At 47.0% G+C, this 25,315-nt stretch overlaps 1 protein-coding gene and 1 long non-coding RNA gene across 8 annotated transcripts in view; one reads left to right on the top strand and one right to left on the bottom strand.

The window, feature by feature from the left end:
• Positions 1 to 10,359, bottom strand: part of LOC148020267 (uncharacterized) — a 46,010-nt gene extending 35,651 nt beyond the window's left edge. The window contains exons 1-3 of the long non-coding RNA XR_015694946.1: positions 10,111 to 10,359; positions 9,697 to 9,874; positions 8,900 to 9,022 (exon numbers count right to left, since the gene is read on the bottom strand). This is a non-coding gene — a long non-coding RNA (uncharacterized LOC148020267). The remainder of the gene's footprint in view (positions 1 to 8,899; positions 9,023 to 9,696; positions 9,875 to 10,110) is intronic.
• LOC148020266 (uncharacterized) overlaps positions 1 to 10,489 on the top strand; it is a 119,896-nt gene extending 109,407 nt beyond the window's left edge. For 2 of the 7 annotated variants that reach the window (XM_087700600.1, XM_087700603.1), the window contains 7 exons: positions 8,109 to 8,270; positions 8,376 to 8,449; positions 8,637 to 8,730; positions 8,834 to 8,970; positions 9,162 to 9,242; positions 9,348 to 9,453; positions 10,353 to 10,489. In XM_087700600.1, coding sequence (XP_087556726.1) covers positions 8,109 to 8,270; positions 8,376 to 8,449; positions 8,637 to 8,730; positions 8,834 to 8,970; positions 9,162 to 9,242; positions 9,348 to 9,453; positions 10,353 to 10,439 — 741 coding nt within the window. In that variant the 3' untranslated portion in view covers positions 10,440 to 10,489. Of the gene's footprint in view, positions 1 to 7,683; positions 7,763 to 8,108; positions 8,272 to 8,375; positions 8,450 to 8,579; positions 8,731 to 8,833; positions 8,975 to 9,161; positions 9,243 to 9,347; positions 9,454 to 10,352 lie in introns of those variants that run through there. The other 5 variants (XR_015694944.1, XR_015694945.1, XM_087700601.1 and 2 more) reach the window with 5 other exon arrangements.
• The last annotated feature ends 14,826 nt before the right edge of the window (positions 10,490 to 25,315 follow it).

The raw sequence follows: 25,315 nt of genomic DNA, 5'->3' as shown, positions 1-25,315 counted from the left end.
CTGACCCCTCCTCACCTCTAAGCTACATCTAAACCTCTCTCTCAATGACCACGCCAAGGTACCATGCACACAGATCACAGAAGAAAGAACAGTTATCTAGTCTGCTGTGAGCCGCCGCCACCTGTGCCAGACGTCACCTCCATTCCGACGTCTGCTACCCCGCTTGCGAGCGCCTGTAAATTGCTCCAGCCCAAAGTAATCAATCTCCGTTGCTCCCTCTTTCTAAAGCAACATTCCTCCTCGGCATCACAGCAGCTAGCTCAATAGGTCCTCAGCAATGATGCGTAATGGAAATCTCTAGTCAGCAAACATTGGTGCATTCTGCGAGTGCCCCCCTATCAAACACCTTGCGCATCGTCCTTTTTGAGGAATAGTTCTTATCCGTCCGTGCCACAAAGCTGGAACTGAAAGAAACAACAATCTTTGGATAGGTCATAGGACACTCCATCTAGGGCCCAGCTTCGCGATTGGCTTCACTGCACACTACCATTTGTCACAATGCAGATTGCGGAGGCAGTTCTCATGGGTCAAGGGATCTTTATGGTCCGACTCAGCTCCGCGGATGCAGCCCATGAGCTAGTGGATAGCTCACCTTATGTCTCCATGAAGGGGGTCATCTATATGGTTCCCTAGTATAGTGGCTTCACAGTGGAGGACTTTGCACTCCACAATAGGTTTCCTAGATACCCGGTCACCCTTCTATTCCCCGAACTGGTGGTAGAGTATTGTCGGTTAGTGGAGGACTTCGAATGACTTTTCGGCACAATTCTACCTCCCTCCTTCACGGATGCAGTGACAGCTGCAGGAGTCCCGAAGGTACAGGTGTATGTGTAAGATACAAAGAACACACCTAACTTTCTTGAGATTGAGGCAGGCAAACACTCTTTTCACGCAGCAGGTTAGGGTGAGAGGGCAGCCTGGTCAATGCTTACGATGCCATGACTATGGGCATCAAGCAGGAGATTGCACGCATTTCGGAGCTAGGCTGGCTCGGCTGTTAGACCCACAAGTTGATACTGACAGTTTTACACAAGTCTAGCAAGGACGACAAAGAGGGAGGTGGCAGGGGGGGACCTCAACCAGCCCCTCAGACACAACCACGACAACAGAAAGGAGACGGACAGGACACGAGAGCACCCTCCAGCAGCCCCCAGCCCGTCCCACCCAGCAGGATCATAGGCCTCCAACCCCACCACTCACTGAGGCATCATAGCCCACCCCACCCAAGATCCCTCAGCCGCCCTCTCCACCCCCACCTTATGGATTGCCCCCCGACCCTATTCCACAACCCCCCCTTCCGAGGTCACTTGCCCCTCCTCACACCCGCCACATACTTCCGATCACCCCATCATTCCTCACTCTTCCTCTTCCCCACCATCTCCCCTGCCGACCAGCTCCCCTAATCCTCACCCAGTACATGTGTGTCCCCCCCCACCCATTCCCCCTCCTTCCATAGGGGGTGACGAGCCTCACACGCCCATATCTTCTCCTTGCCAACGGCCTAGCCCCCCCTCCCCCCCCCCCCCCCCCACAGCCACTAGCTCATTTGGCCCATCCACCCATTACACTTTCCCTCAACAGCCGCAGTTGCTCCCACAAGAGTTTTTCCACAGTGGTCCATGGTCCTATTTGAGAGTTGCGAAGCGTGGAGAGTTTCCACTCCCTCTGGAGATGGGGATCTTCATGGTCCGCAAGTCAAGGAGCAGCAAGGTCCATTTACTATGCTTTCTTCTTTCAGACCAACCGGATGGACCAAACTATGCTTTCTTCTTTCAGACCTCTCATTAAGGAGACTAGATGATGACACAAATATAGGAGGAAGTGAGGATCCATGTTGCCGACCATATCTAAGAGTGGATGGGTGAAGGAGGGCTAGCACTTTTTTCCTAGCAGTTGCTAGGGTGCATGATGGACATTAACTCGTGGGCTGGAGCCAAGGTCCCACATCTGAGCATTATTTTTCAAGCCTCTACCTAGTGGAGCTCACGAATGGATGTGATCGAGTGGCCCCTTGCACAGGTTGCCCACTCCTACCAGTGCACAGAGTCAAGCCTCTAAACGTAGCTGATAGACGCCTCATTGTATCGCGCCTGGAGCATCTATCACCCCCATGGTCCACCCGAGAGCCACCATGGGGGAATGGAGTTCATCCTTCAAGCTTGTAGCCAAGCGTATTCGCATGGCCCATAGCTCTTCTTCTTCATCAGGAGCTTCCACACCGAACAGATGCCTGTTTGGTCAGTCATAGGTTTCCCCATGAGTCTACACCTAGCATCCCGGAACATGAACAACCTACACTCACGCGGGGGTGGTTCTACCAAATTGATTGTTTGGTAGGAGCTGCAACCTCTGCCCTTGCCAGAGGGATTGACAACTTACTTCTTCAGAAGCATAAGCTCACCCACTCCTAGGCCTATCGGGTGGGGAAGGTAGTTCGGGGCAGCTCACACACCTACTCGGAGTTCTCCAACGGTGCCTGTGGCAGGAGTGGAGGCACATGCACCTCTATGGGCCCGAGCCTTACCACCTATGTGCAAGACCATGGGACAATTGTAGCAGGGAGGGTCCTATGGATGAGACTGGATTGAGGTCAGAGCACGCAGCAGGTTCTGGATGGAGATTGCAGCAGGACTTCGAGAGGTGGACTCTTGGATTGTTGGAGGAGACTTCAAGAACCTAGAGGCCTTAGAGGACCAGCAGGGCAGAGGTAGAGATTTTCGGGGTATGGCAGGGGAGGAGGAGGGGGCATGGGAGGTCTTCCTCCTTGTAGTAGGAGCACGTGATGCTTGGCGAGACGCAGCTTTTCACAAGTGTGAGAGGTCATTGGACTTCTCTTGGGGATGCATGCGGCTGGGCAGAGCTCTTTTGGAGCGGTTGGACCAATTCTATGTAGGAGAGTGGGGGTGCTCTCGAGAAGACCAAGTAGGGCAGTTGGCTGGCACCACTTTGTCTGATCACTGCCCGTTTCTTTTCACACTTGATGCTCCTGCTTCAGCTCTTGACACGCAATCTTGTCAGATCCCTGACTTGATCTATAGGAGGGAGGAGGTGAGGAGGTAGAATAAGCAGCTCTGGACTAGGGAGTGGGCCAGGGGGGACTCCGTGGTCTCGTACACGGGTGGTGAGACTCGGGCCAATAGAGGTGCAAACGCCTCCACTCCTGCCATGGGCACCTATGTCATGCTCCTAGTAAGTGTGTGAGCTGCCCGGAAGCACCTTCCCTACCCGCTGGGCCTAGGTGGGAGTGAGCTTATGCTCCTGTAAAAGTAAGATGTCGATCCGTCCCGCCAGGGCAGGCTGCAACTCTTGCCGAACAATCAACTTCTTGGAACCACGTGCCCCACTGTAGTGGAGGCTATTCACATTCGAGGATGCTAGGTGTAAGCTCATGGGGAAACCTGTGATCGACCGAATAGACATCTGTTTGGTATGGAGGCTGCAGATGAGGAGGAAAAAATGTGAGGTATGCAAGTACGCTTTGCCGCCCGTCTGGACGGCGAACTCCAGTCCCCCATGGTGGCCCTCAGCCAGGACCATAGGGGTTAGATGCTCCAAGTGGTACTATCAATGCGTCTATCAACCATGCTGAGAGTCGTGACTCGATACACTGGTAGAAACGGGCCGCCTGTGCTAGGGGCCACTCGTTCACGTCGCTCGAAGCTCTGCACTGTGGAGGGGCTCGAAAGATAATGCTCAAGTGTGGGACCTCGGCACCAGCCCACCAGTTAATGTCCATCATGCACCCAGGCCACTGTTGTGCAAACAATGCTAATCCTTCATCTCCCATCCACTGGGGAGATGTGATCCGCCACCTGACTCTTGAACTCCTCCTCTATCTGTATAGTCGTTCACTTCATTAAGTGAGAGAACTAAAGAAAAAAGGCATAGTTTGGTCCATCCGGTGGTGCTAGTAGATGGGCCTTGCCCCTCCTTGACTTACGAACCACGAAGATCCCCACCTCTAGAGGTAGTGGGAACTCTCCGCACTCCGCAACTCTCAGGTAGGACCATGGGCCACTGCGGAAAAATTCCTATGGCAACAACTCTGCCTGTCTCGGGAAGGTGTGATAGGCGGCAGGGGCAGATGAGTTGGTGGCTATATGGGAGGGGGAGGACTGTTGGTGCGAGGAGGAAGTAGGTGTGTGTAGCTCATCGCCTCCTGTGGGAGGATGGGGGGTGAGGCTGGGAGGGACCACGTGAACCGGGTGCAGATCGGGGGGGGATGTTCAGTAGGGGAGGTGGTGGGGGGAATGAGGATTGAGGGATGGTGGGATGGACAGAGATGCATGGCGGGTGTGGGGGGGGGGGGGACCGGTGGCCTTGGAAAGGGGGGGCTGTGGGCCATGGTTAGTAGGGGGGGGCGTGGGATGTGGGGGGGGAGGGGGCGGGGGGGTGTGGGGGCTGTGGAAACTCAGGCGAAGTAGTCTGTGGCATGGGTGGTGGATGTGGGGGGCTGCGGTCCTACCGGGTGGGACAAGCAAGGGGGGCTGTGGAGTGCTCTGCCGAGGGGGCGTGGCTCCCCCCCTGCTCCCTACTGACGAGGCTCGGTCTCAGGAGCTGGCTGCGCCCCCCCCCCCCCTTGTCGTCGCCCTCTCTGTCGTCTCTCGACCCGTGTGAAGCCGTCAACGTCCACTTGCAGGTGCGACGGCGGAGCCGCCTTGCCCCCGAAACGCATACAAGCAATTGCCTAATGCCCAAAATCGTGGCAGCGCAAGCACTGCCCTGGTTGCCCACTCACAATGACATGCTGCCTAAAGGAGTGCCCTCCTGCCTCAATCTCTAGGAACCATGGGATATTCTTGACCTCTTTCATAGCCACCCGTACTTTCGGGACTCTTGCCGTTGTCACTGCATCCGTGAAAGACGCGGGAAGGACAGTGCCGAAGAGCCGACCAAAGTCTTCCACCAACTGGCGATACTCTATCGCTAGGCGGTCAGGGAAAAGAAGAGTAACCGGGTGCCAGAGAAACTTGTTGTGGAGTGCAAAAGCCTCCACAATAAAGCCACTGTACCAAGGGACCATGTATATGACCCCCTTCTTCATGGACGCATATGATGAACTGGCGAGTAACTCACGAGGTGCGTCCACCGAACTGAGCCGGACCATGAAGATCCCTTGGCCCATTAGGACCGCCTCCATGATCTGCGTTGTGCCAATGCGCAGCGTGGAGTGAAGCCAGTCCCGAAGCCGGGCCCTGGCTAGGGAATGTCCTACTACCTAACCATAAATCGTTGTTTCCTTTAGCTCTAGCTCCTTAGCTCAGACGGCTAAGAGCTACTCCTCAGAGAGGACAACGCACAAGGTGTTTGATTTGGGGGCACTCACTTAGTGCGCTAGCGTCTGACTAGAGGTTTCCATTGTGCATCCCTTCTGCGAGGACTACCAATCACGTCGCAGTGCTACCTGAGGGGGGGAAGTTGCTGCAGATCGAGGGAGCAACTTGAAGAGTGGGGGATCAATTGGGGGGGGGGGGGGGGGGGGGGGGTGCGAGGAACTGCTGCTGTTTGTACACATCGCAGATGGATTCGAGGTTGCGGACGGAGTATGCGTGCCCGCGGGGGGGCGGGGGGAGGAAGAAAATGGCCAAGCGGGGGGGAAGCGGTCAAGCAAGGCGGACGGACGGGGGAGACGGCCAGCAAAACTGGATGGCGCGATCAGACGGGGCGGGAGGGGGCGAACAGATGAAGTGAGGGGGCGGGAACGATCTGGGGGGTGGGCATTATCCGACAGAGTGGGGGGAGCACGCGACGTGACGGGGGCCAAGCGATATGAGGAACCTATGTTTGTCTCTTCCTCTACCTCCTATAACACTCCAGATTCTTCCAATCTTTCTACATCTCATTTTTGGCAACCTTTTTCCTTTGTTCTAAGCAAGCATTCATCCCATGTGGCAAGGCAAACATTCTATAGGGCAAGAGTAGCATTTTCGTGCATTACAATTGCCATTTTGGGCATTTATACTGGTTCAACCAGCTTTAGCACTTAAGCCTATTTATAGGTTGCTTGTCTCCTCCACTATCAATCACTCAATGCATCATCTTCTATGCCAACCCTCTACTTCATCTCTTACTCCCTCACTGACACTTCAAGCTGCATATAGGGGCTGACTGTTGCAGCCATGTATCATCCACTCTTCTGTTAATTTTGTTCATTCATTCTACTACGTTCTCTTGTCTCCTCTATTCACTCTATGTTCATTTTGCTCCCACTATGCACTCTAACACGGTATCAGTTGCATTGTTGGGAGCCAGTTGTGATTGAAGAGAAGAGGAGAAGGGCCACAAATAGGCTGGCAGCAAGGGCAACACCTCCAAATGGTGTAGATGTGGGTAGACTGATGATGGCAGGAACTATGAGGTGAAGGGAATGAATGGGATGAATGATGATGTGCACACTGAGTCCCTTTTATAGAACATATTGGAGCCAAAAGAAGTCTCGTGTCTTGAGTAGAATTGTAAAAATGCCTTTTTGGGGCTGCTTAATGAGCCAAAAAAAAAGTGACAAAAATATCAAAACTTAGGAGGTGCATCTTGCTTCCGTATTGGTCCCTCTTTTGTGTTTTACAAATTTGTGCCTCCAACCTCAACATCCCACTAAGGACATGTGTTCCCTCATTATTTTAAGACTTCACATATGGACACATGGAAGCTAACTATTTGCTACCTTCCACTTGTGGGGCTGCCCCAAGGCACAAAAGTTGCCTTAGGATTTCACAAGTCCTCTTCTTCCAAACGAGATGGCAAAGTGGTCGTGTGGGAGTAGTAGTAAGGTTGACATCCAGGCTTATGTTTTTAGCAGTATAGGATCCACTACACAGAAATAGAAATCAGTACATGGCCTTTTATTCACTACAACCATATCACCTTGCCACTCCAACATGAAACTAGCCAAGGATAACAAGGTGTGTTTTTCTTTAATGTTTTATGATATTCATGTTGCAATCAAAGAATCAGATGTAATTTCTTAATAGTTTTCTTATTTGCTGTCATATAAGATAACTGATAGAGATCTTTGCTTGTCGAAAAGGTGATATTCTAGAAGCCTCCAATCTCATTGATATCCTCATGTGCAATATTTGTACCCATGTTGCCAAATTAAACATCAGCTCACATGTCTTTATGCAAATAGACATACAAAGTGAAGGTTACCATCATCGTGACCTCATTCCCTACAGTTGTATTGTTGTTGTACTCTCATAAGGATATTCAGGCACTTCTAGACAAAGAAGTAAGACTCAAAGGAATCATAGTCAATCAAGGTTGTAAGAACAGAGTAAAATAACTAGTTCAGAATCTATGATGATTATTCTGGACAGAAGATGAACCTCTAGTGTAAGTTTTGGTGTTATGCTGGGTTGGCAAGTCTATCTCCACTTATGCAAGTTTGCTGATTATGTCATGTGCACATCAAAGACACCATCAAGGAAATGACCATAAATTCTGTAACTTTATGAGTCTCACTAGCAACATAGAAAGTGATTGTGTGTTGTAAAGTGGGATGTGAAAATAGACATACCCTTCATCAAATGATGAAGTTTCATGGTAGCGATAAGAGTATGTTTAAATGAGAAAACCCATTCACTCTTAATTTTATAATTAAACCTCTCAATGATGTTTTGAAGCTCCTGAATAGATTGTTAGATGCATCATCCTAGTTGACATCAATTCATGTTTTTCTACCAGTATATCAAATTTTGCAGACATCTGCTGGATAAACAGGCAAATAAAGAATTCGCTTGCAGAAAAATGATTGAACCAGCAGGTTTGTCCCCTTAGCATAGTTCACAACAAACCCAAAGGGAATGACACCTTAGACCTTCTAATTGGAGTGTCAACTTGCACATGCCCTGATACCCATGGCGTTTTATCAAAGTCTGACTAACATTCAGCATGACATCTGACAGCATGCACTGTGAGATTTTCCAATCTTCTAACCAGAAATGCAGTCCGCAAGCCTAGCAGCAGTAGAGTCAGATCTTTAAAGTGGCACAATCACCTTGTGCCCATGATAAAGTCTACTCAATAACAGTGTACTTAAAAGTTTTAAATATTTAGAGTCATCCACTTCGTGACCAAAAGCTTGGGTACAATACTGTAAATTTACACAGGCACAAATACAACAGTCACACAAAGTTCTAGAAATTGGATTTGGTTGGGGAAGCATGGCTTTGGAGGTGGTGAAGCGAACAGGTTGCCAATATACAGGCATTACTCTCTCTGAAGAGCAGCTAAAATTTGCACAAAAACAGGTCCAACAAGCTGGTTTTGAGGTATACGTCTCACACTGTAGCTAATTTCATGCACATTTATGCAAACAGTTATGTCTCACTGTGCAAATAGTTACACTGCACTGATACATTTCACTGATTATACAGGATAAAATTACACTGGAACTCTGTGATTATAGAACTCTACCTGGATACCAAACATATGATAGGATTCTTTCATGGTAAGGGACAGATGAATTAGATAGAATGTTTTAGAAAATCAAAACCTTTAATTAAAACTCGCTACAATCAATCTTCCTAAGACCAAATCAGACTTCTGAATTTTATCTTCTGTAATCAAACTCACTACAGTTAATCTTCATAAGACCAAATCAGACATCTGCATTCTTAACAAATAAGCAACTACAGTGAAATGTTGGAAGCAGTTGGACATGAGCATTTCAAGCAGTTCTTCAGCAGATGTGACCATCTTCTTGCAAAAGATGGAATTTTGGTTGTACAGGTGCTTATTTCTGCAGTCAATAAAGTATACTGAAAAAATTCATGCTCTAGAATGCAACCCAGCACTTTTATGTCTAACGTGTAAAATATCAATGCATGAGCAGGTCATATCTATTCCAGATAGCAGGTATGATGAATATCGAAATAGTTCAGATTTTATAAAAGAATACATCTTTCCAGGTGGTTGTTTGCCAGCTTTCACTACATTGACAGCTGCTATGGCTGCTGGATCTTCACTGTGGTAAGAAATCTTGCTTCAAAATCATCACCAAACTTAAGGTTTTCCCATACATCTACATTATAAAAACAAAAAGGAAATAGAATGAACCTCTGATAAGCACTTTCTCTTTAGACTTTGGTGCATACATACCTTTATGGTTCATGTTAAATGCAAAAGTTAATCATCACTATCTTTTATGTGATCTGCTGTAGCGTGGAGCATATGGAGAATGTAGGTGTTCATTATTATCACACTCTGCTAGCTTGGAGGCAGAAGTTCCACTCAAACCATAGGTGAATAGATGTATAATAAACTAAACATCTACATTGCTCATCTTTAGACCACATATCAAGATCAAAACTTGGAATAATGGATTCCTATTATTGGCTGCTCTACAGTGAAATTCTTAAACTAGGCTTCAGTGAGAAGTTCCTTCGAATGTGGGACTACTACTTTTTATACTGTGCAGCAGGATTCAAAAGTTGCACATTGGGGGTTCTACAGGTATATCTCATGATAAACTTTTGTTGTTTCTTGCTTTAGCTCGTTAAAGAGAAAGATATGTAGCTTTGCATTACAATTGCATTCATGCAGATATGTAGCTTTGCATTATCACATTAATGCAACGCCCTTGTGAATGTGCTGGTTGAACATGGTCATGCCCATGTAAATGAGCAACAATCATATGCACGTCGTATGCTTTTGCTTGTGTGTATCCCATAAATGCATATGCTTTTGTTAGCTGACCTTCAGCCAATGCGAAGGTGAGAATTAGTGTTACTGTTTCCCACTGGCCTGGTGAACTTGAAACAATCTTTGTCAAATTACAGGAGCGCAGATTCATTTCTCAATGTAAAATCAAGGGAATATCTGTTTCCCACAGCTTCCCTTTGCTTGCATGATTATGCATACTTTACATGACTCTCTGCATGCACATGGTGCCATCGTAAGTATATGAATCATTCCACTTAACTCGACTTAATGACCTGTTCTCAATTCATGTGCAAACATGGATAAATGATTCTGAGCCACAATATGGCTATATAGATATGAAAGATGATAAAGCGCGGACAGACTGTACATTACAGAACTGGACCATCAATTGGATTAGTCATAAAGCAAACAGATTTTGAAATGCATGTTTGAAACCACACAAAGTACCGTAGAGATGCCGATGTTTGTACTGTTTCTGTATAACCAGGGTGCATGTTCCACTCTTCTTATTTTTGTAACTTAGGGATAAGACAGCACGAGAGCTCTCGTGCAGCACGCCTAGTTTCACATGTGTCTGTACCTGTGGATTGACACTTGTACCTGTGGATTGAACTAAAGAAACATTGTGCTGAACTGCAAAGCAATAGAGACACGATGGAGTAATCTGAGAAAATCTTGTGTTGGTGCAGATTGTCTTCTCTCGACCAGGAAACACGGCAGCATTCGGGAATGCGTGGTGGCAAACCAACGGCAGCCTGAGTGGACGTGAGACCTGAGACGCCCTACCATTCCCTTGTGATTCATCTTGTGTTCCTGCTGTCGACCATTCTTGCTCGATCATGCAACTCAAGACAGTCTCTTCTGCAGAGAAAGAATGGGAGAGACCTGAGTCATCATACAGTTCCTGTGTTTTGACTTTGAGAGAGAGAGAGAGAGAGAGAGAGCGAGAGCGAGAGGAGCTATTTCGTTACCACACATGGAGAAGCTTTTCTGATACAATGGGCGCACACAGCTCCCATCTTGTCGACAAGTGTACAAAAAGGTTCTCTCCCACTTGTCACACTGAAATCAATTCTTTCCCATGAGTCAAGTCATGACCATGGCTTCCTTTTTTTCTTTTTCTTTTCCTTCCCTAGGTTTTTTTTTTTTGGTTAAAAGTGGTTGATCAAGATGTGGCTTAAAGATGCGCCAATATGAGGGACGAATTTGGGATGTTTACAACTTTCTTTGGGGACTAGGGGCGAAAGCAAGTTGAAAAGTTAACGTGTTAGGGCCAAAACAAAGGTTTAATGTAAATTGATTTGCAAAATTTTCAAAAACACCTTCAAAATAGCTATTAGCATGTAAAAACACCTTCGAATTTTGAAGAAGGTTTAAAAGCCTTGAACTTTAGAGAAATTTTAGTCATAATTTGGCAAACGTACATAATTTGTTTTTAGAAATCCCTCCAAATTTTTGAGGCAAATGTTTTTGGAATCTACTACCGCAATTGTTCTCATAAAAATTGGTTAGGGTATTCCAACCTAAACCCATGGAAATGGACACTTATGGCATTTTTTGAAAGGGCTACTTTTTACAACTTTGTTTTAAAAAAAAGCATTTCTTAAAAAACGAGCTATTTTGAAGGCTATCCATTGACAAAAACAAGGTGCAAGCAATTTTGGATTTGTAATTACACCATCAAGAACAACTCAAGCTTTGCTAGGATCTCCTTAAGGTACAGCGGCCAATAAAGTGACGGCTCCCAGAAGAGGGACATTTTTGGATGACAGTAAAGAAGGACTACTTTTTACAACTTTGTTTACAAAAAAAACTTTTCTTAGAAGGGGAGTTATTTTGAAGACTATCCATTAACAAAAACAGGGTGCAACAAATTTGGAATTTAGAATCATAACATCAAGACCAACTCAAGCTTTGCTAGGATCTCCTTAAGATATGAGGGGCAGATCTTTAGAAGAGTGACATTTTCAAATGACAATAAAAGACGAGTAAAATGGCATCTCAAAAGTATTTCAGCAATTTGCGCTTGGTAAAATGGCTACATGGATTGACATCATATCTAATGCTGTCAGGACCTAAAACAAGCCCCACACAGCCTCAGAGTCAAGAGTGCTTAAAAACTTTGTGTTTGTACGATTGTGTAGTCCAACGAATAATTATTTCCCTGCTCCTTAGAGGGAGTCCCTAAACAAGCCGATATTATACACCATGTAGTACACACACAGGGAGCACCCCTCGATTAATCATCGCTGCTCCACTACAACTCTCATACACCTCGGGGATTGTTGGTCTAAGATGTGTCGTGAATATAAAACACATTCGAAACAAAGTCCGCTCATTTGATGAATCGATCTAGGAGATAATAAACAAACCTCACCAAATAAACCCCAAGAAACCAAATATTTATCCCTACATCTTGGAATACCTCACACTCTCAGTGTTGGTCATCACTCATACGAATAAGTATTATACATCCAACATATAATACCATATGGTGCATTAATGCAAGTGTGTATATAACCATCATGCTCAAACAAATTTATTCATTGAAAATCAACAACGTAAAAGTGTGAAGGCAATTCTTTTCATGATTTTCTTTTCCTCAATAGTGCTTTGTTGCTTAGGACTAGCATTGAGCTTCCTCGTGCTACTAAACTCCTTAATTTTTAATAGCCGTGAACTCTATATGATACGCAACATGAAATACCAAAATTTAACACACTTTATCCACTCAACCACCCCATACTCCCTACTGTTTGAAATTTTGCATGCATTGATAGGTGTAAGGCATGGGTTTTTATATATTTTTCTTTATTAAAAGTGATAAAAACTCACTCTAACAGAAAGATAGGACTAAATCTCATGGTTCAGCTCCATCATACGCTCATAAACATGAATCTTATTTTTTTATTTTTATGATGTAAAAAACTTTTTTATTTTTTATTTTCTATATTTGTTAATAGAAAATTATAGATAATTACTGATTTTATAGTGTAGACTAATTACTTTTATAGAAAATGATTTTATTTACATGTTTCATTCCATGGGAACACCAAATGCATACCAAAAAATTCAAAAGTCATATTTGTCTTAAACCGCCTAGTCTCGAGATTTGCATGTTTTACATAAAATTATTATAGGACTGATTTTTTCACGATTCTTTCAACATAACTGATCAAACAAAGTATTGGCAATCAATTCCAAGCATTGCTAACCATTCAAACAAGATTTGATCATAAAACGTTAAAATCTACATTTTTCTCATAAAATCACTCATTATGACACGCGTTTTTTGACGTTGCAGCCCGTTGATGCTCTTCCACGGTCGTTGACAATCCTCCAACTTTGATTCATGTCTCTTTCCACTCCCGCATCATTGTTTGACTAAAAATGTCTATTTAGTCCATCTCCATCTCTTTTACATTGTTCCAGGAGAACAAACCACAAAAGAAGAGAGGAGCGAGAAATACTAAAATCAAATCTTCTTATATAATGCATCATTTTATATCATTTTTGCGGTGATAAAGGGCAAGTAAATGCTACATCTTGCTGGTAAGAGCATTCCTTGGATGATGCTCTATTAAAAAGTCATAAAAGATTGAAGATTTGGGGGTGCCAAAAAAAATGGTGGCTCCCTTCCCTCCCTTTCCTCACATTCTGATAAGTCATGCCTTTGGCATCTAAGGCATGTTTAAGCTTTAAGTTTGGTTTTACAAAAAACTCGTTCACTTTTTCATACTTACAGTCTAGTCCAAGTGGTTTTTTTACTTTTGGAGGGGGCAAACGAGAATAAAATTTGAGATCCATCTAGATGGATGGCTTTGTGACATCAAAATCTATAAATTTGGCCACCATGATGCAAATTTTAGCTCCCTAATCATATAGTTGCTTCATAATGCAAAACCTCGCGAGGATTATGTGGGGTTTCAAACAAACTCCGATCAATGAACCAAGACTTGCTTTGGGTTCATGGCATCAAACTTGATTTAGAAAAATTCAGCTCATCAATCCGCAACCATGTCATTTTGCATGAAAATTTGGTCTTTTATGGCCTCCAAGACTCTTTTCTTCTTTAAATATTGCCTCTAAAATCCGCTCTCATTGGCAATCACGGGATAGGGAAACTTGACTCGTCAAATCCCATGAATTGATCTACACAAATAACAACCATAAAAAGCATCAAGCTGCCACAAGAAATATACTCAACAAAGCACGAGAATAGCTCTCACCCTACCCCCTAACAAAATCAAGGCATGAAAAATCATCAAGGGATAGGCCCAAAATAATCTGACAGAAATCGAGAGCGAGTCACTAACCAATAGCACCAATATGGAATGACTAAAAGAATTATCAAAGAGGTTATCCTAGTGGTGGTCCGAACTACCTACCGAACTTAGGAAAACTGAACCAAGAACTCCTACTAGGCAAGGACTCCTATAGCTTGGTCATCAAATATTTCCATTTAACACATTTATCTTTCAAAGTTTCCATACTCATGTGGCGTGTAAAAAGGGGGAAGTTAAGCGTAGAGTGACCCAAGGAGAACAGGGCATTAGCCTCAGGTCCTTACTCAACACCCAAGATCCTACCAAGCTCTTGCGAGGTGACTTTTAATCATTTTCTTTTCCACTCACTTTTATTTTTGCTCCAACTTCCTTATACTTTATTTTGGCTAACTGCCATGCCTAGGAAGACAAGGCATCGGCTCTGGGTCTATCTTCTGCCTAGAAACCTACCAAGCCTCTGCAATGTGATAATCAACTGTTGTTAGGATTTTTTTTCACTTTCTTTTTTAGGTGAGGGGTTAGGACCCTTACTTACACACCTCTGTCATTTTATATTTTGATATATTCAAAACTTCCTCTTCTTTTCTATTTTGGAAGGCTTCTCTAGCTGCCTCACACTAACAAGGACTCCTAGAATGACTGCCTAGTAGACTAGCAGAATAGGGTCACTAGGACTGCCTGACAATGTCTTTGTTAACCCCAACACGAAGAAAGCAAAAGAAAGCGGAAAAGACAAAAGTCCAAGGCAAATGCCGAAGGGGAAAGGCGCATTTTAAAATGGAAAAGGCGCACCCTGAAATATTGTAAAAGAGCGTCGGGCTCTCACCCGTGCAATTTGTAAATGCAGACAGGTGGTGGAAAGGAAGATAGGAGGATAGACGGGCATTGAGAAAGGGGCCTAGGCTAAGGGCCGGCCATGTAAAAAAGGGGGAGGACCGCCCATGGAAATTAGGGCATGTATATAAAGTTAAAAAATGAATGAGAAGAGCATCCTCATGTGTGGCAGACAGCGTCTTCTTCTTCTCCTCCTGTTTCTCACCTTCTTGCCTCCTTGCTTGTGCTTGTGAGAGGGACTAAGAGCATGTGAGGGAGTGAGGGAGTGATCGTGGGAGGGCAAGGGATCTTGGAGAAGAAGCTCTCCATCCTCTCTCTTCATCTTCTCCTCCTCTCTTCTCTCCTCTGGTCTTGAACGTGGCTATGGAGGATGAAACTCATGGGAGAGGGATTGAGGTTGCTTGAGCTCGCCTCAAGGATCGTGGAGCTGCAGGGGTGCAAGAGAGAGGAAGGTACTCGATCGAGCATCAAGGTAAGCTCACTACACCCACAAGGTAGGCATTGCATGACGACTATGTGAGAGGTAGCCATGGCTTCTCAGTTCGAAACACTTGAGTAATAAGTGGTCCGTAGGTCTTGGGGTAGAGCTCGAAGAGCTCACACATTTTGGTTCCGTTGCTAGGACCAGCGGAATCGAGCTTTGAGCACCGCACGCATCAAATCGAGCATGGAAGTAGGGTTTGCAGCCTGAACCAGTGCTCGAGATAATTAGGAGACTTAGGAGGTTTTAATCTGAAGAACAGGTAAGTATTTGGGTTTGTTGGAAGCATTAGATTAGGACTATTGTTCTGCATTTCTGTTTTTCATATTGGCTGCACTAGATTGAGGTTAGATTAGGGTAAAACGAGAGAAAACAGAGGTTCTGGCTGCTACTGGAAACAGGAAAACAGGAGACCAGACTCAAGCTGCTGTGTGAAACAGGGACAGGGAACCGGCTGTAAGGTGTTGCAGTACTGGGAAAGAGCCTTAAGAGGCCTGGGAGGCCAAGACAGATCTCATTTCCTTAGTTGGCTTTGTTTGAGAGAGAGAGAGAGAGAGTTTCTGGTTCACAGGACGAGGAAACGCAACCCCGATTCTAGGCATATTCGATTCGTGCTATTTCAGGTGAGTCCAGTGAGTTCCAGTAGCTCTCTGATCGGTTTTGGGATGTTTTGTGATGATTGAGTGCAACAGACAGTAAGGAGGATCCAAATGCGCCGGAGTCACGCCCACCGCCGACGCAGTCGGACCAACCTACAGTGGTCCGATTCCAAGAATCGGACCCACCCCTGTCCGACTGAGAGTGAGTCGGACCATCCTGGTCCGACTACTAGACTCGGACCAGTCCGATCGGACGTGCCACGTGGCACACGGACTGCCCTCATAATCGGACACTCAACTGCCCAATTGGACCATTCGGCCCGGTCGGACGCCTCGTCCGAACGAAGAATCGGACCCACCCCTGTCCGACTCGAACCAGTCCAAAATTGGACCAACCACCGTCCGACTGTTAAAGTCGGACCATACCGGACCGTTCGACTCTCAGAGTTGGACCATACCGGTCCGATTCCCAGAATCGGACCATCTTGCCAGAACACAAAGATAAGGATCTTTTGTTGACCTAACCACAGGACGCAACCCTGCACACCCCCAGAACTCAATTGGGCCATTAGAACCTCAGTGATCTATCGAACTCAGGGTGCAGAAGGACCATAGAATAGTCGGGAACCGAGTTGAAAACTCAAATTAGGCTCAGAACGTGGATGGAAACAAGGTGGAGTTTGCATTAAACTCTTTGTGCATTGGCATCTCACTTTTGTGCTCCACTAAACCTGCACAGCAAGAAAAGAGAAAAGCATGTTTTCGCACCGAGCACCACGAAAGCACTAAGCACAACGTATGAGTAAGGACCAACGCTGCTTTCAAATAACAAGGAACATATCTTGATACCTAATAACATTAAGGAACCCACTAGTAGGAGGAGACCCCAAGACTTAGACAGGTGCCTGAACGCCCTGCTAGTGGTACCTGGAGAAAACGCAAGACACGGGAAGCAACAAGATAGAGGAGTGGAAGCTACAGGAGCTGATTGGATTCATCGACAACTTCGTGGAGCTGGAAGCAGAAACAATGTCGGGATCAAGAGGCGATCAAGGGGAAGACCAATTAGATTTAGGAGAATTTCCAACTTCGGTCCAGAAACTGGTACACGACTACGATCTACTCACCAGGACTGAGATCCAAGGTAGACCTGCAGAGGAAGTAGTGGCTAACCTAGAAGAAGAGAGAAGAGCTATCAAGAGAGCGTTGGAAGGCATAATTGCCTACAACCATGAGCAGAGGGCTAGAAGGTTGCAGCAGGATGTGGATATGTACGAGGCTAGACGAGTACTAGACCTAGCTGGGGTAGCCAAGTCCGGACCGAACGTAGAGAGGGAATGGGCAGCAGAGGCTAGCATGACCCTGAGTGAACTGGTGGCAAATCGACTCATGGACAATACATCCGTGGAGCAGAGTGCTACTGCCCTAGCCACCGCGCTACTGTCAGGGTTGGGAGTCACGCAAGGAGCTAAAGGGCAGGCTAGGATCCCCATAGTAGCAAAACAACTGGCTCGATACGAACCTAGCAGTGACCCATACAGCTTCATGGAGCAGTCCGAGCAAGTGTGTGAGGCGAACGGCCTTACTGACCCTGCGCAGCGAGCTCAAGCGTTCGGTCTGTGCTTAGGCGACAAGGGGAGGACGTGGTACTCTAGTTTGGATGACACAGAACGTACAAACTTCGCTCGTCTTAAGGGCCTCTTCATCAAGAGGTTTTCGGAGGTAGGGTACTCGGACAACCTCATCGTTAGGTTGATGAATATTAGTCAAAGGGAGAAGGAGGACGTTAGGGATTACGTTACCCAGGTGCGCAGTCTCTATAAGAGAATCCCTACCAATGAGCGACCCACGGAGAGGGCAGTGTCTACAGTGTTCATGAATGGAATTCGAAGCGAGGAGCTCTACAAGGCTTTGGCCAATAACTCCACCTTACAACGAGACGTGCTGACTCCAGTCTTCAAGGAGGCAATACGCATAGATGATCAACTCAGGGAACGCAGCATGAGGATTACCAACCGAGATGGTGTGAGCCAGAGGGACCCTGAGAGATCAGCCATCTTAGGGGAAAAGGTGACTGCTAGCGCGCATGACAAGGGAAAGAGTGTAGACCACGACCAAGGGATGGCAAAGATGAGACTGGAGATTGCGCGATTGCAAGAGCTCGTTAGAAAGCCTGTGAGATCACATGTACAATGTGTGTACTGCGGTGGTAATCACCTCCTAGCAGAGTGCCAAGATCCTAGATCTCGACCGTGTTCAAATTGCGGTAGATTCGGACATGATGCAGCGCACTGTAGAATGCCGAGGAGACTTCCATATACGCAGGAGTACAACCCTCCATACTTAGGCAATAGACCACCTAATTTCTTTGGCAGGGGAACCCAGTTAGCCCTTCCAGCATCTACTGACCCAAGACTTGTCGTGCCTAGGCTAGAGATGAACCCAACTGGCATACCTAGGCCACCAGGGCCTTTTGTGACTCACCCACCTAGCGATGCCCCTGTTCACTTTGTGGAGGAGCCCAATGAGGAAGAGGCATATGTCAATCCTTATGTATCCTACGACGAGGAGGGCAACCGAGTCCTGATGGACTATCAGCCAGTGCCGGTGATGGCCTTAGGGAGAGGACGGGGCAGAGGTTTTGGAGGGCCAAGCCAGGATTCGGTCACATGCTGGACTTGCGGCCACCCAGGCCACATTTCATCACGTTGCCCAGAGCGAGAACAAGCTAACAAGGACAAAGCGGATCTCCGATGCACAGAGTGTGGAATCACACATTTGTTTCCTGATTGTCCTAGGCGGAAGCCATCAATGAGTCCCACCAACATGCCATCGGTGCCTTTGGGGCTTTTTGGAGTTGAGGCTTTCGGTAGTGAGGATATGCCCATCCCACTACATGCCATGACGCGAGCTCAAACGAAACAAGCAGGCATCTCCTTACCAGGGCCAAGTAACCTTGATGCAACTTCAATAGGGAAGACAAGCCGGAGGAGACGGAAAAAGAGAACTAGTGCGAAGATAACCCTTGAAACCGAGGAAACAACCACGCTGGTAACGGGAAAGAGGGTCACGGACGCAGAGGCAGAGACCTCGGCTCCTAAGACAGCAGAGCTAGGGAGTGCCAAGGTAGGGGAATACCCCCATCCCAAACGGCAACTAGAAGCTATAGCCAAGGTCAAGGAGTGGGTTAAGGATGCCCAAAAGCACCTTGAAGATGCTGAACCCATATTGGAAGGCCCCATGGACGATTTCTCCAGTGTTAGCACACCAGTCTCACCCTCAAAGCCACAGGTTGGGAACATGCCTGCACCACTAAAAGTGGCTCAGCAGCAAGGCCGGGGGGAAGCTTACCAGGACACACAAGATGCATGGCCTAGAACTGCCAGCCTCAGAGGAAGGCAAGGGTCCAATAGCCTCCTCACAACTTTGCTATCCACCCCAGTAACTCTAAGCCTGGAGGATCTGCTTAGGAAAAATCACTCCTTGTGGCAGGAGTTAAAAGAATCGATCGAGGGACATGCGGAACTTGTGGGCACTGATCTGCCAGGTCACGACGCAGTTACACGGATCCCAAGTCTAACTCTACACGTAGATCCTAAGTCTTTGCACATCAATGCTTTTTGGGAGGGCACTGAAATGCACGCAGTTTTGCCTGTCCTAGCCTTAGGAGACATGACTCGGAAGGGAATTGTAGACACAGGCGCCAGTGTTAGTGTGCTAAACCATGCGGTCCTAGAGGCATGGGGAAACCCTCCCATAGAGACCGCTAGATTCAATGTCACACTAGCAAACGGAATGAAAGTAAGACCATTTGGGGTCTTAAAGAATTGGCCGGTAAAGATCGCCGGTGTGCAATTCTCAGTAAACTTCATTGTCATGAAGGGAGTGGATTACGACATACTGTTGGGCCGACCTTGGATGAGGAACGCACGAGTCATAGAGGATTGGGGCAATGGATTGATTTTCCTAGGGAACAGAACTAGTGCAATGAGGGTAGAGATGAACACTTGGACAACGACGTCTGTTGACCTGGCAGCCATCTCAGCCATGCTAAAAGGCAACACTCAACCAACCAAGCCCTATGGATCACTTGCTAGATATATTCCTTGCCCTGAGGATGAGAGGGATTGGATGCACGTGCTGGCAACCATTGACCTACCATTCTCAAATGAGGAAGGACCACATCAGCAGGCTGCTAAAACCGCCACCGTGCCAACTGAGGAACTAGTTGTGCCACTTTGCATGATGGTAGGAAGCTCGCGCAGCTCGGGCAAACCGGCCTCGTCTCACATCCCCAACAACAAACTAGAGCTTCAGGAGATCGTGGAGTATCTGTTTGATAAATTGAATGGCAATTTGGCCGCTAACCTAAAGCCTCTACGTGACCTTTTAGCTAAACCAGAATGGAAATGGAACAAAGTCCATGACCTGAACTTGTTATATAACTGGGCTTTAGTTACTGACGACAAGGAGAGTGAACAAGACCCGGACGATGAGGAGTATGAGGACCATCGCTCGGCGTGAGAAGAGAGTGAAGAAGAGGTAGACACGATAGAGTATGACACGGAGGGAAAAGCGATAGAGCAAATCAGGGCAGACTTAAGTCCTAGGAAGGAAGAGCTCACTCGAAACGAAAAAGGAGTCATACTGATGGAGTGTGACAGATGCTGGCTGGAATGAATAGAAACCGTAGATTATGAGCAAGCTGGAGTGGCACAACGGTGGGTAATCCCAGTGCTCAAGACGGATTCACCTACGGAACTAAGACCCCCTGGGGAAACACCTTCTTCAAGTGAAGGATGCGAATTCAACTCAGAGTCGAAAGTTAGTACTGAGAGTGATCCCAAGATACCGCAACCCTCTGAGGTCAAACGCACCAAGGGAGACTTGCCAGTCCACTTGAGGCGCAGGAGGCTAAAAGAGGAGGCTAGGAAGCAAGCAGGGGGCTCGGAAGCGGAAAGGCAGAGGAAACCACAGGATCTACCCAAACGGTTTGCAAAATTTAAAAAGGGTGACAGAGTGGTGGTCCTGCTAGGTGCAAAAAGACAAGGTCAGACTAGTGAGCCGATAGAGGGACCCGCCAAAACCAAAGAGGTTAACTTGGCTGGGAAAGGCGAAAAACCAAGACCAGTATTCGTCGCAGATGACTTGGCAGAAGAGGAAGAGACCAAACTTGTTGCGCTTTTGCAGGAGTACATCGACGTGTTTGCCTGGACATTGGACGAACTTAAGGGAGTCGACCCTAGGGTCGTGACTCATAACATCCCAATGATTTCAGATGCAGTGCCAACTAAACAACGACCATACCCCATGAATCCTAAACATGCTCATGCAGTGAAGGAGGAGATTGACAAACTCATGAGGGCAGGTTTCATATATGAGATCGAGCACACGGACTGGGTGTCACCTATCATGATTGTCATGAAGAAAAATGGAAAGATCCGAGTGTGCGTAAACTACAAAAAAGTGAATGCCGCTACGAAGAGGGATAATTATCCTTTACCTTATACCGAGCACATTCTGGAGAGGGTAGCAGGGAAGGAAGCCTACAGTTTTCTGGATGGCTTCTCGGGTTACAATCAGGTGCAGGTGCACCTCGACGACAAGCAGAAGACTACCTTTGCCACGGAATGGGGCATATTCGCCTACATTGTCATGCCTTTTGGGCTAATGAATGCACCTGCAACTTTCCAGCGCCTAATGTGCACCATCTTTAAAGACATGCTTAGGCGCGAACTGGAAGTGTTCGTAGATGACCTATGTTTACACTCTAGTTGGGACGAACACTTGAAGAAATTGCGAGCTGTCTTTGAAAGGTGTAGGCTGTACCACCTCTCGCTAAACCCCTTAAAGTGCCAGTTATGGGTAAAACACGGATGCATCTTGGGGCACGTAGTGTCAAGGAACGGCATTGCCACTGACTTCTCCAAAGTCAGAGTCATTGTTGACCTACCGCCACCCGACAACTACAAGGGAGTTCAGTGCTTCTTGGGACACATTGGATACTATCGACGATTCGTGCTAAATTATGCATTAATAGCTAGACCTTTGTACAAGCTATTGATAGTGTTTGAGTGGACGGAGGAATGCCAGCGCGCATATGAAGAATTGAAAAAGGCTCTCACGACTGCACTAATCTTGCGAGCCCCAAACTGGAACGTAACATTCCATGTGCACATAGACGCCTCTAAGTTCGCTATTGGAGCTGTGCTATGCCAGCTTGGTGAGCATAACTTGGACTACCCGGTGAGTTTTGCCAGCAGGCAGCTCACAGAAACCGAGATGAACTATTCCACGACAGAAAGTGAGGGGTTGGCCATGGTATTTGCGGTAAAGAAATTTAGGCATTACCTGTTGGCCACTCCCTTTGTCTTCTTCGTTGACCATCAAGCCCTACTGTATCTTGTAAACAAGCCTTGTGCTACAGGACGCATAGCTAGATGGTTACTCCTTTTACTAGAGTTTGACTTCTCTGTGGTTGTACGCAAAGGAAAGCAGCACTACATGGGTGACCACATGTCCCGCATACCCACAGGAGAAGCCGCTGGACAAGGCGTGCCTGATGATTTGCTGGACGCCCATCTTTTTAACTTATCTAGTGAACGAGAATTGTTTAGAGTGGATCTGACGCCATATTGGGCCGATGATATAGTGCAAGTGCTAGAAAATGGACTACCAAAGCAACCCATTGAGAAGGCCAGGCTGAAGAGACTTATCCTGAAAATTCAGCCCTACCAACTGATAGCTGGCCAACTCTACAGGATGGGACAAGACGGTTTATTGCGTAGATGTGTGTGTGAGCACGAGATGCACGACGCATTAAACGAAGCACATGGCAGAATCACTGGCGGGCATTTTAGTGGGGACACAACAACCTGAAAGGTGCTACAATCCCATCTATGGTGGCCCACCCTATTTCGCGATGCGGCTAAATTTGTAAAGCACTGCGATGAGTGCATAAGGACCAAAGTGCCTGTGCGAAAGGACAAGATGGAGATGACCCCTGTCATAGCCCGACAACCCTTTGAAAAATGGGGCATCGATTTTATTGGGCCTGTCAGTCCTGTAGCACGATACTCCCGAGCTCGATACATCATAGTGGCAACTGACTATTTAACGAAATGGGCAGAGGCACGAGCCATGAGGAAGAACGATGCTAGGACCACGGCAAAGTTCTTATGGGAGCATGTCATTTCACGGTTTGGTTGTCCGATCGAACTAGTAAGCGACTAAGGCACACACTTCATTAATGAAGTGATTGCCCACTTGCTCTCTACTTTCCTAATAATCCATCGGAAGTCCTCTCCCTATTACCCTTAGGCTAATGGCCAAGCCGAATCCACGAACAAAATCCTGGTCAATGTGCTTACCAAAGTTGTGTCTACTTCGAGAAGTGACTGGGATAACAAGCTAATGGCGGCCTTGTGGGCCTATCGCACAGCTTATAAAACGGCTATAGGACAGACGCCCTTTAGGCTAACTTACAGAACTGAAGCCATTCTGCCCGCATAATTCTTCATCCCTAGTTTGAGGTTGGCAGTCCAGGAACGTTGGGAGGGAAGAGAGGCTTGGACTAACCGCTTGGTAGAACTTGAGCGCTTAACGGAGACCCGACTCCTTGCCACTCACTCTCTAATTTGTGAAAAGGCTTGACGAAAGATGTGGTTTGACAAGCATGTCACACAGCGAGACTTCGAACAAGGGGACCTTGTTCTGCTGTACTCAGTAAAAGGGCATAAACAAAAGATGAAGTTTGGGGGCTAGGGCCTTTCAGGGTACGCGTAATCGGTAGGACCGGAAATGTCAAGCTGGAGACACTTGACGGTGAGGGAATAGGCTTTTTTAATGGCAGCCGCATTAAGAAGTACTATCCTCCCTCACATCCATTGCACGAGCCACCCATGCTAGAACTCCCATTGAACGTCCGCATGGCTACTGTAACTAACCTGACAGATCAGGACGAAGTAGTGGCACCGGCATACCTGCGAATCACAGTTGCAGCAGGAGCGGTGTATTCTTTCGACGCCTTGATTGATGAAGGTGCTGACTGCAACATCCTAACACATGACCGTTGGACATGCATTGGTCAACCGCAACTACAGCCCACTAACGCTCAACTCACCCCGTTTGGGGGTACCGCTTACCCACTCCTAGGGAAATGCAAGGTGGTCGTTTCCATCGAGTCTGAAAGTTTGCCGGCCTTCTTCCATGTGTTGCTTGACACTAAGGACACTAGAAATGTGTCACTATTAGGTCGCACTTTCAAGAAACAAACCAAGTGCAATGTGAATTACAACCTGAATCACATACATCTTGCCATCAACAATGTGCGCATAGTGACGACTTTCAGCAAGGGCTTCCCTAACCCCCCTACTTTTACAAAGCCGCCGATGGAAACCCCTACGACCACGTTTCAGCTCAAGTCTAACCAGACGAAAACTACTGCCACGTGCCAAATTCTCAACCCCAGACTCACGCCCACCAAGCGCACTCCCAAGGCCAAAGAGTCCAAGTTTCTGTGGGTGCCGAAATGGCAAAAACCACATCCAGGTAAACCACCCAAGTGTGATCCTAAACATCCAAATTATCAACCTTCCCGACCCAAGAGGCAGCCTAGGCGCTATCGCTGTAAACACACAACCACGCCGCGCTGGATTCCCAAAGACCTCTTGCGGGCACAAGGATACCACGAAGGCAATCCCTAGATTTGGGTGCCTAAAAAGGGGCAGCTAAGAACCTCATCTACGAACACCCTCACCCTAAAGAGAGGGGTCTGCACACGTGGCGCCCAGAACACAGTTAATGGGCCAGGGCCAGCGACAGCTAGCAAACCTCAGCTCGTCTATCGACCAAAGCAAATGCCCCAGGCCTTCAACCTACCTAATCCTAAGAACTTACAAACCACGATGACTGCCCGTTCAGAACCAAATACAACCCCCATGCCTCCAGAGCTTCCTACAGCGTCTCAAAGTGTTTCCCATTGCGAGGACCGAACCGTGACACCGACGAGTCACAACTATCTAGTCCAGTTGCACCAGTACCACCAGAGCGTCTTAAACCCTCCCACGCAATACGACCTTTCCTCTCTTTGGCTAAGGACCTTGCCGCAACTTCTGGGGATGATTTAATAACCTGCATTAAAATGCTAGATGAAACTTTCACTACATTTGCTAGAAGCTACGAGAGGCTAGACCTAGGTCTTGTTGACGAAATGCTTGCTTTGGATATCCGTGCATTACCATGCACTTGGAGGAATACAAACTTATGACCACAAAATTTCCCAAAATTGCTGCCGAACTGATAGCAAACGGTGAAATCTCGAAGGATCAGGCTGCACTCAGAAGACTTATCACTTCTTATCGTAAGCCTCCGCGTTCTGCTCCTGCACAGGAGCTGCAAGAGCTCACACAGATGGCAAGCTCACCTTCCACATTCTTGCAGCTGTGGTTTAC

The sequence above is a fragment of the Lygodium microphyllum genome, chromosome 19 (genome assembly GCF_053477565.2).
Source record: "Lygodium microphyllum isolate KBCC chromosome 19, Lygodium_microphyllum_v1.1.10, whole genome shotgun sequence".
Classification (NCBI taxonomy): domain Eukaryota; kingdom Viridiplantae; phylum Streptophyta; class Polypodiopsida; order Schizaeales; family Lygodiaceae; genus Lygodium; species Lygodium microphyllum.
Note: the sequence above shows the minus strand (reverse complement) of the source record. Positions and strands in the feature narration are given on the sequence as shown.